General features: G+C 35.8%; 1 protein-coding gene across 1 annotated transcript; it reads right to left on the reverse strand.

Moving 5' to 3' along the window:
* Nucleotides 1-4,485: 4,485 nt before the first annotated feature.
* LOC106757189 (ABC transporter C family member 10) lies at nucleotides 4,486-10,814 on the reverse strand. Its single transcript, XM_014639842.2, has 11 exons — nucleotides 8,637-10,814; nucleotides 8,099-8,419; nucleotides 7,929-8,015; nucleotides 7,210-7,797; nucleotides 6,974-7,138; nucleotides 6,471-6,765; nucleotides 6,112-6,326; nucleotides 5,723-6,028; nucleotides 5,586-5,649; nucleotides 5,142-5,381; nucleotides 4,486-4,782 (listed from the first exon to the last, which is right to left on the reverse strand). The coding sequence occupies exons 1-11, from the start codon at nucleotides 10,671-10,673 to the stop codon at nucleotides 4,670-4,672; spliced, it is 4,431 nt and encodes a 1,476-aa protein (XP_014495328.1). The 5' UTR covers nucleotides 10,674-10,814; the 3' UTR covers nucleotides 4,486-4,669.
* Between the last annotated feature and the right edge of the window lie 1,043 nt (nucleotides 10,815-11,857).

Here is an 11,857-nt window from a genome sequence, read left to right on the forward strand (position 1 = left end):
ATATATATATATATATATATATATATATATATATATATATATATATATATATATATATATATACTCTCTTTATCTCTATCTCTTTAAATTGCATATTTTTATCTACACTAACATAAGAAAAGTTATTGTTTGGTATCACACTAGTAAGAAAAAGGTCTTTTACAGCGCACATTATGCCACGGTTCCGCAGCATAATACTATGTGGTGGCAATTTTGCAATTAAAACTAACTTATAGGCCCGTGGTTGGCCCGAGAACTGCGGCCTATACCCCAGTCAAACATCTGCCCTTGAAGTCACGTCACAAAAATAATAAAATTGGGGGGGGAGGGAATATGTCGCGGTTCTGCTACGAATCGCGGCCTATAACCCTGAACGTTCTGACCTTTCGCAAATTTTCAGCACTGAAATAAATTTGCAGCATAATATGTCGCGGTCGTACTGCGAACCGTGGCATATTCCCCTGACACGTTCTGACTTTTCCCAATATGCAACACTGCAATAAATTTGCAGGAGTATAGGCCGCGGTTGCACTCAGAACTGCGGCATATTCCCCAAGTAACGTTCTAAAATTTAATATTCAACAATTTGTAGGAGAATAGGCAGCGGGTGCCAGCAGAATCGCTGCATATTGGTAGGACAATATACCGCGGTTTCCCACCCAACCGCGGCATAATGTTTCCTCCATATTTCAAAAATGTCATTTCATTTTAATTTTTATTTTTTTTAAATGGGCATAGGCCGCGGTTCGCGGTACAACCGCGACATATTCTAGACTATGTCCGCGGGTTTCATCTGAACCGCGGTAGTATCCCTTGCATAGGATAAAAATCTTTGAACAATTTTCTTCTTCCATGCACTTTTCAGAAATCCAGAAAACAAAACAAACCTAAACCCCACCGCGCTGCAAGCTTTTCTCCATCCGGACTTTGCTTCTCTGTCTGCCTCCACATTGACGCCGGCCATTATCGTCTCCGTCCGCCTCCCGAATCGTCATCGTCGCCGTCGGACCAGTGCTTCTCCGCCGCCGCCACATTGACGCCAGCCCAAATCATCTTCGTGCCGGACTTCTCCTCCGCGACTCTGTTCTCCGCCGCGACCTTCTTCTCCCCCGTGCCAAATTTATTTGCAAAGAGAACCAAAACAGGTATGGTTGCTATCCTCATTTGTATTCAATACCTGCTTGATGTCTTATTGCTTGTGATGAAATGTTGTTTCAATTGTTTTCAATTGTTTCAATTGATTTCAATTTGATTATCCCTACCTTCACCGTCGAGGCTAAGCAGTTTGACTTTATGAAAGGCATTACATTACAAAATTTCCATACCAAAACTTAAAGTTTTAATGGGTTGTTCCACGTATTTAAGGTTAGCATTCATATTACATAAAACAAATGCTTTTAGAACTAATTATATTGATATTTTGATTTATCTTTTACAATTAAATTATTAACGTTTTCTTATCAAAAATAAATAATATATTAATTATAGAATATAAGTAATGGAGTCCTCAAACTCTTTTACATTAAATTATTGGTTAAAGATATGTTTTAATCCTCATATTTGTGTCCAATTCTTAATTGGGTCCTCATGTTTTTTTTTTGTCCCAATTGCATCATAATATTTGTAAATTTGAGACAATAAAGCCTTCTCCTTTAACTAGCCACTGATGCTGTTGGCACTGTGCTGATCTGTAACAGAGATTTATTATTTAATTTAAATGAGTCCATTACGTGGAATTTTTATTTAAAAAAAAATCATTTAAGTGACACGTATGTATTGTATTTGTAAGGCAAAGCTGCAAGAGAGAGTTTTATTTTTTATTTTTTAAAAAAAAACGGCCCAAAACCTAGGCTCAGGTTTCGTTTAACCTAGAATTCCCCTTAGGGGTTCAACTTTCTCACTTCATTCTAACATTCCTCTCAGCCTCCAGAGACCAGGGTCTCTCTCTCCCTTTTCCAACTGGACTTGCACTCTCTACCACGCCCACCACGTCACCAGCGACGACAAATGTCACTGGAATCACAGCCGGCCACGACGTCACCCCCTTTTCCTTCTCTTGCTCTCGCGCTAGCCTAGGCTTGGAGTCTTCCACCCTCGAACGTCGTCTACCACTATTTCTCCATCACCGTCGTCATGAGCTGCCGCCATAGAAACGCGAGATGGGTGCCGCCGGTGCCACTGACTGCCGCTGGGGTCGTTGTCGTGTCAGAATCCTCTCCTTCTTACGTCACTTCTCTTCTTTTCCAGAAACACCAAAAACTCTTAGAGTTTCCCTGCCCAAACAAAGGAGGACAGCCTCTTCCTTCACCTTCAGCTCCTTAACGTGCTTTCGGGGTCATCTCCTTTTCATTTCACAACGGTCACCACAGTTTCAATTGGTCAGGGCTGCCTTAGAAGACCAACTTTGAACGAATTGGCATAGGATTTATGATTTGATTTCTGTTTGTTTGTTTGATGCAGGTGAAAGATGATGTTGGGTTGTTTGCTGTGATAATTTTGGGTTGTTGGTGGTTTTGGGTTAATTTGAGAAGGAAGAGAGGTTTGGGTGTTTGACGCTCAACTTTTGGCATTGACGTTTCCGGTGTATAGGGTTGAGTGAAACAAAAGCCATCCGGCAAAATCGACCGCGACGGTGGAAACACGTGTGATAAATCTCAATAGAAATAGTGGTAATCAGTGATGATGATGCTCGGCAATGAAAAGGAAAATAGATTCACAGTGGTAACAATCTCAAACAAGGTCACAGTGAGCATATAACTTAACAACCACATCAACATATAGATAATGCCATAAGCTGTTAAAATATAATACATACGTGTCACTTAAATGAATTTTTTTTTAAATAAAAATTCCACGTAATAGACTCATTTAAATTAAACAATAAATGTCCGTTACAGATCAGCATAATGCTAACAGCGTCAGTGACAAGTTAATGGAGAGGGCTTTATTGTCTCAAATTTACAAATATTAGGATGCAATTGGGACAAAAAAAAATATGAGGACCCAATTGAGAATTGGACACAATATATATTTAACCTAAATTATTAAAATATTTATTTGGTGAAAAACATTACACTTCAAATAAAGATTAACTCGTAAAATTTTATGATTTCACATAGTATTTTCTTAATTAAACTAATATTACTAAATTGATAATATTACTTGAAATTTTTTTATTGTAATTAATAATTAATTTGAAATTTTCAAAACGTATATTAATAATAAAAAAAATCTTAATCTATAAAAAAAATTGTTTTATCGTTAGATTATTGAAACTTTTTAAAAGTTAGTAATATAAAATTTTCTATGATTGAATTTATCATTTTATTGCTTATTAATTGTATGATTGAAATTATTGTATGATTTGATTTAATATGTAAAATTATATAGTTGTAATTTTAAAATATCTAGGAATGGATCGAAATTGGATTAATTTACCACGTATTAGTGCTGAGTACGAGAGAGGTGTAGAGGAATTTATACAATTTGCGCAACGTAATGAGGGGAGAAGTGATGATGAAGTGAAGTTTAGATGTCTACTTGTTTACATCCTTGAAGATAAGCCTTTGGAGGTTGAGTATGATGCTAATGTATTTGGGACAGGCTCTGAGGTCCCAATATACCTTCATAGCAAAGATGTTAGTGAGCTTGCGTCGGGAACACAAGAGTTGAATATTTCAATTATTCAGCTATGGATGATGTAAGTCTATGAGCAATTATTTATACATAAAATTGATTTATATATCAAGTATCCTTATATCAAACTTAATTTTTGATTTCAGGTATATGTCTGGGGTAAGTAACAAGTTGGGGCGTTGTGATGATTATGGATTCATTTATCCCCAATCAATTCATGAATCAAATGATTTTGATCAGATCAACACAAATCTGATAAGAAGTTTTGGAAGCGGCAAGAAAATATACTTTTTGCCTTATATATCCAGGTAAGTGAACTTTGTTAACACAATAAAGTTCCATATGTGATTTTAATATATAATAGTTAAGTTATTATGAATTTCAGGCACCATTGGCAGCTTCTTGTTATGTTTATGCAAGAGAACTATGCTTTATGGTTCTGCTCATTGCACAGGCCTCCTCCCACACATCTCAGACAAGCAATTGATTGGTAAGAACCTCAATGTTTGGACTTTCTTTGTTATATAAATGAATGCTAGAACCGCGGCATATTCCTGGGTCTTTTATTGCGGTTCTAACCACGGCATATACTGGAACAATTGTTTTTTTAAAAAAAAAAGGGTTTAGGCAGCGGTTCCTTGTACAACCGCGGCATATTCCCCAACTTTTTTACCGCGGTTGTAACCGTGGCCTAAAGTCTCTGACTTACTACCGCGGCTGAATATGCCGCGGTTCGTAAACCGCGACGTATAGTGAAAAATAACCGCGGTAAAATTCCCTCGCTGCACTAGTACCAGCTTGTAAGGAATAATAAAAATATATAAAACTTGTAAATTGATTGATATTACATTGTACCAAAGCAGTTGTTACATAACCTTTATAGAACATATATATAACAACAAATACCTCTTCATCTCGTAGTTTATTTATATCAATACTAACACGTTATCATTTACTTTATAACCTCAAAACCTCTTCAAAGCAAACGATAGACACATAACAATATTGACATAAATCGGACATTTTTGCACGATCAATGTGATTCTGCAGATTGGAAATGAGACCAGTACTCCTTCACAAGTTGCTTGAACAGCGATCCTTCTTTCGCCATCAACTTCCTTGGTTCATCATACTCCACCAACTTTCCTATAAAAAGCATGTAAATGATAAAAAAAAATCACCACATTTATTCTAATAAAAAAATTCAAGTGTGTAAAACAAATACCCCATATTCTACAAGGTGTCTAAATCAACTAACCCATTGTTTATCACATTGCCCTTTAACTAGTGAATGCAAGAATACCGTATGCTAAACAGCATGCCTATGCAATTCATGGTGAGTGCCAAACCAAGTGTAATGGGTAGAATTCTAGTTAGGAAGGTATAAACTCAACTATTTGCATTCTTTAAGTTGGCCTCATGATTAGTTTAATATTAGCATAAGAAAATGGGAATGGAGTTATGGATAGTTTGATAAAGGTTTTGGTTTTCTATATCCAAATTACCATCACTGATTGAAAGAACCATAGTGCAATCCATCACAGTTGGTATCCTGTGTGCTACTGTAATCACTGTGCAATCTGCAAACTCAGTCCTGATTGTTTTCTGTAGAATCAAATCAGTTGCATTGTCAATTGATGCAGTAGCTTCATCCAACACCAATATCCTACTTCTCCTTAAAAGTGCACGCCCCAGACAAAATAATTGCCTCTGTCCCATGCTCCAGTTTGATCCATCTTCAACAACTGTATAACAACATTTTTCTAGTTGTTATTACCCAGGAAACTACTAGTGACATAATTACCATCGATGTTTAAAAAAACAACATTTTACAACCACAACTGTGGCTGCATGAACCTCTCAATTCTGCATTTTCCGACAATATTATGTATCCTGACAAAACCCAAATGAAATTTCAAACCTTGATTACCATAAATTTGCCAATGTACCTGGGGAGTTTAGACCCTCAAATTTCTCTTGGACAACTTCTCGTAACTGACATTTCCCAAGAACCTTCATGTTGACCAAAAATTTAGCTACATTTGAAAAGTTAAGCACAAAATAAACAGAATGTGGTTGGTTTTACCTCCCATATCTCCTGATCAGAGTATTGAGATAAAGGGTCTAAATTATATCTAACAGTTCCATGAAAAAGGGTAGGATCCTGAGGTATAACTCCAAAACGTGACCTCAAATCATGAAGGCCAATTGAAGATATGTCTATGCCATCAACTACAATTTTTCCACCTGCTGGCTCCACCAGACGAAATAATGCACTGATAAGAGTGGACTTTCCACTGCCTGTTCTTCCAACGATTCCAATCTTGTGTCCTGCTTTGAATGTGCATGTGATTCCATGAAGTATAAGTGGTCCATCAGGCCTGTATCGTACCTGTCTTGGTACAGACAAGCAAATTATATATGCATATCATTTCATGTTTGAACATTATGATTCACATTGGGAGTATCAATTACCTGCAAGTCTTTTAGTTCTACTTTACCAGCAACTGGCCAATTTGAAGGAGGACGATTTCCTTCTATTACTTCTGGGGCCTCACTTGCTATATGCATATACTGATTTAGCCTCTCCACAGAAATTATGTAATTTGCTAGATTGCATTGACTCTGAATTGAAAATACTAGTTGAGCATTTAGTGTAAGTCCATAAGATAGAGCCATGCCAATGAATCCTAGAACAAAGGATATTTAAAATTAATAAACTTGAATCAAGGGAGATAATGGTACTGTTTGATGATGAAAGAAAAACACTATGAAGATAATTGTAGTGATAAAATCCATGATATATTTCATATGTAACATGACAGAAGTCTCACCAGAGCTGAAAGTCCCTGGTGGAAGTGTAACCATGCATAGAGCTGTGGAGGAAAGAAGCACTGCACTGACTATTTCCAATCTCTGAATCAGCCACTCATTTGAGGCAAAACTATGGAAGAAGGGACTAGCATTGATGTCAATTAGATCAAGACTCTTCTCAAAGAAACGATCGTCTTCTTCAAAGGCTCTTATTGTCACAACTCCAGCATTAGTTTCAGCTAGATGATTAGCTACAAAGGACTTTGTTGTGCCATTCATCCGCATCACTTCTTTTGCAGTGGAAAAATAGTATTTCTAGTTTTAAAATGGAAATACTTTGTTCAGTTTCCAAACATGAATATCTAATATTATCTATACTAGAAGATCAAGAACAAGTTACCAAAAGATAACTGCTAAAAGCTAAAGACCAATGAGCATTATATAGTCAAATTGATAGTGGCTGTCAAAATAGAAGACACCATTTTAGTATCACAGTAATTTTCAAAGAAGAATTTGCCATTACCTGCAAGCGTATTGCAATGTAAACCATCGGTACAGCGATAAACAAGATTTGCCAAGTGATAATTGCTAAAACTATGAGGTTGGTATAGAAGTTTGTAGTACCTCCCACAGTATAAGCAATAATAAAAGGGATATCAATATCCATAATGCTTAGATCTGATGAGACCTGCATAGGAAATGACTATCAAAATACTATTATAATTCATAGCATGGAAAGAAATTATTCATCATACATACCCTACTAAGTATTCTTCCCAATGGTGTAGAGTCATAAAAGGACATCGGTGCACGGAAAAGGGAGTTCATTAACTGTAAAAATATATATTTTGATGATTGAATGCCCAAGGAAACTAGAAGTACAGTTCTGATCAGCAAAAAAACAGTAGAAAGAACCCCAATCATGAAGTAAACAACAATCAGCTGCAATGTGCTAACTTTGTTATTGTCAACATTAGCAGCCATCCATGAGTTTTGCAATATCTGGCAAATGACAAACAAGAGGTGACAAAGAGAAGTCACAAAGAAGTATACATAGCCTTTCGTCTGATTCAAATACTGCAAGTAAGGCTTCAACCCCGTGTCTCCTATCTCTCTCTCTTCTTCCTTTATTAACTGATTTCCATATGTGTCTTTTGATTGGTTCTCCTTGAAAGCTTGTGTAATCTCTTTAGCAGATATTGAAGGCCTCTTGGAAGAAGAAACATTCATAGGATTGTTAGAACCAGCAGTTTTCTTGTGAGCATTAACAAGATCTTGGAATTCTTGGCTTGTGGACAACAAATGATGATAAGGAGCAGATTCTAGGATTTCCCCATTTGACATCATCTGAGGAAAAGATAAAACAAACAAACTTCAGTAACTTCTAATTCATTACTAATTTACCATCACTAGTAATGTGCAGGAAACAGAGAAAGTAAGACATTCAGGATAATCATGTTCTGGTTTTATTGAATTACCAAAACAGAATCAAACGCTGGTAGAAAGTCAACTTGATGAGTTACGAGTAAAACAGTTTTCTCTTTAAGACCATCCATGATGTATTCCTGCAAAATTTAAAACCATATTTGAATAAAGAATGTCACATAAAACATGATTGTAGAGTGTGAAGTAAGGAAGATGACATTACATTAAACAAATTTGTGGCAGTCTGTGCATCAACAGCACTGAATGGATCATCCAAGAGATATACATCAGCATTCTGATAAAGAGCACGCGCAAGTTGAATTCGCTGCTTCTGGCCTCCACTCAAGTTAACACCTCTCTCACCTATTTGTGTGAGGTCTCCATGGGGAAACAGCTCCAAATCCTTTAGTAGTGATGATCTATGAAGTGTTTCTTGATATCTATGAGCATCCAAATCTGATCCAAACAAAATATTTTCCCGTANNGTNCCNGTNTGTATCCATGCTGTTTGAGAAACATATGCAAACTTTCCATAAACTTCAATCTGCAATTCAATAGAGAGAATTAAACACCTATTAGTATTACATCTGAAAAGAAGGATACGAAAAAATAGTACACAGTATAGTAAGTTGAATTCACATGCTAAATATAACTACTGATTATGAAGTAGAAATGTCATGAACATTATATAGCCAATAACAGTACCCCAAGATTTAATAGTGTATTCTATAATATAGAAGCATAAAAGAATCAAATCTTACAGTTCCTTTAATCCTTGGAACCTCTCCAAGAATTGTAGCCAAGAGGGTTGATTTGCCTGAGCCAACTTCTCCACAAATAGCAAACTTTTGCCCTTGTCTGATCTCCAAGTTTATGTTCCTCAGTGTTGACTTTGATTCATTACCTTCCCATGAAAAGTCAGCAGATTTGATTGTAATTGATCCTTTACTGCCATCAAAACTTTTATTCCTGAAATTTACACTTTGCAATTCAGGTGCATTAAGGAACTGAATAATCCGGTAAAATGCCACTTTTGCTTGAATGACCACTCCAATAACATCTGGGATGGCTGTAATTGGCTCCTGCACAAGGCGTATGGTGGCCACAAATGTGAAAAGATTATTTGCATGCAGAGGAATATTCAAGAAGTAACATGTCCCAAAAGAAGCAGCAGAGACCAAAATCGGTGAGGACCAAAAAAGAAAGATGTTGTACGCCTTTTTCAGCTGCACTGAACGTAAAATTTTCAGTTCCAAATTCCTAAGTCTTTCTATAGCCTTTCTGAAATGAGTTTCCCATGCATAGAGCTTCAGCACTTTCATATTTGTAAGAGCCTCAGAACTCGCCTTCAATCGCTCATCTTGTGCCACCATGAGTTGGCTCTGAAGGTTATGCTGCAACTTTGCTAGTGGAGCGTTGCAAAGCACAGTGAGGACAATCACCAGCAATGAGGATATTGTGGCTATTCCAATAGCATCAAAAAGTATAACTATAGCAATACATATTTGGAGGCTTGTTGTCCATGACTGGTGAAACCAATACGGAAATTCTCCAATTCTGTAAGCATCCACAGTCACATAATTCATTATCTCACCACCAGAGTGTGTCAATCTAGCTGCACTAGATAACCTCAATAATTTTTTATAAATGGCTGCAGTAAGCAGTGATCTAACTTTCATTCCAACAAGCCTACTGCGGAAATACCACTGTCTTTGAGACAGGGACTCGATGATCTTTATGATGAAAAGTACTATGACCAATACATAACCCTCATATTTGAAACTTCCATTACCCTCAGAAACTAATATAAAAGCATTCAGAAGTACAGGACCAGTGGACAAGGTGAGTACCTTGAGCAGAGCAAAGAATCCAGTCATCAAAATCTCTCTCTTGTGGCACCAAACTATGGTCCACAGCAAAGATGATTGTGAGAATGGTTCTTTTCCTTTTTCTCTGTTCAAAAGTTCTAAAAAGGACAAGTAGCAACTTTCTGTTCGATCTGATTCTCGCAACTTGGGTATATCCTCATCCTGAAGTGTTTTCTCTTGACCCCTTTTCATCAATGGATTCAACCACCAAAATGACATCTTACTGAGGAATCCAGCTTTGGCAAATGGAGTCACATAATTATCTGGATCAACCTCACTACAGTGATCATTCAAAGGGTCGTAAAGGCCTTCATCAATTTCTCCGTCACGTTTATGTACTTTATAAGTACACAAGAGAAGCAAAACTGATCCTGGAAAAGACAGAAAGTCGAAAGCTTCCTTGAAGGTCAATTTTCTGCTACTAATTGCGTAAGACATGGATAGAACACAGAAGATAAATGAAACAAAAAACGTAACAAGAGAAAACAACCACAACCATGGTCTTGGAAGTTGTTTCACCTGAAGACTTACACTTAGGCCTACAAAAAGCCATCTGAATCCTTGAAAAAGCTCTGCCAACCACAACTTTAGAGGGAAGAGAGTGTGTCTCTTTCTTAATTCCTCCTCTAAAATCCAAATGCCTAAGCACACATACAACAGCCCCAGAAAACCATTGTTTATGGCTGAAACTAGCTGCAACTTTGAATATCTTTCCACCTGAAACTGACCACGAAGTGGTTTGAACAAAGACTTCTGTATCAAAATGAATGCTAGCATGATCAGTAGCAAAACATCAAAGCAGATGATCAAGAATCGAATGGTGCACGTAGAAGGATCTTTCAAAAACTTGAAATCGTAACAGAAGGGTGGTTTTCCTCCATTCCCGAGACAATCAGTTTCTCCACAAGCCATGCTCCAAAAATCCTCCATCCCTGTAAGTTTTCTTTGCCGCTCAAACTCTGATATGAAGGAGAAGAAAGTTACACCTTTATTAACAAAACATTGTCCTAATGTTTTTTCTTTTAAAAAGTGAACCAAAACATGGTCAGAATAAGTAGGATTATATCAACACTACCGAAAGATGAAACCCATGAAACTCATTCCGCAAATAACTAATGTATTTATAAAGAAAATAAAAAAAATAAATATAAAAAGAATAAACTTTGGTATTTATGAATAAAATACTAAAAAATAAAATATAAATGCAAAGTAGGTGTAAAAATTTATTTCATGTTAGAGAACTAATTGTTGGGAATTTAAGTGGTGAATTCAAGTCTCATATAAAAATGAAAAAGTAAAATACTAATTTTTTTTTATGATGATATTTTAACAACACTTTTTAACCATTCTTTTATAATAGGACACGTGTTACTATTTTATTGGTCTGTTTGAATTTACTTTTAAAAAAATATTTGAAACGGATCAATCACAAACTATCGCGTATGCGTTATCCAAAAATTATAAATAAAGAGTTGTTAAAACAACTTTCTCTTTTTTTTTTTTTTAACCTTCTTGTTCATAAACCCAAAAGTGGTATCCCTTCTAGTACTATATCACTCTTTAATAAGCATTCAATATAAACCCAAAAGTGGTATCCCTTATACTAGTACTATATCACCCTTTAATAAACATTCAATTATGAAGGTAATAAATTCCACTTATCTTTTTTAAAAACATTACTTTCATCTAACTTATACATCTTATTTATTAACATTACATAGGTCAAACCTATTTAATTCTCCAAGGATAAAATGCATGTTAGACTTAACTATATGCAATTTCGATGAACTCAATTTTAAAACTCTTCCACCATGCTGTTGCAGGTTTTAGGGTGGTTTAAATCAAAATAATGTTGTAAAAAGGCTGATATGAGATTTGTTTTGTTTTGGAATGGGGTAAAAATTCTCCATTTACAGAGTTAGAGAAAAATAAAAACAATAAATAATTTGACTGTTGTAGCATTTAAAAATTTGACTGTTGTTAATTAATTATTAATGTTGTCAATCAATAAAAGAATATTAAAATTGTAAAATGTTCTAATACCAACGTATAACTTTTGCAATAACAATCTCCCACATATTGCAAAAGAGAGTTGAAAGAAAAAACTTTTGATT

This window comes from Vigna radiata, chromosome 1 (genome assembly GCF_000741045.1).
Source record: "Vigna radiata var. radiata cultivar VC1973A chromosome 1, Vradiata_ver6, whole genome shotgun sequence".
In the NCBI taxonomy this organism is placed as follows: Eukaryota; Viridiplantae; Streptophyta; class Magnoliopsida; order Fabales; family Fabaceae; genus Vigna; species Vigna radiata.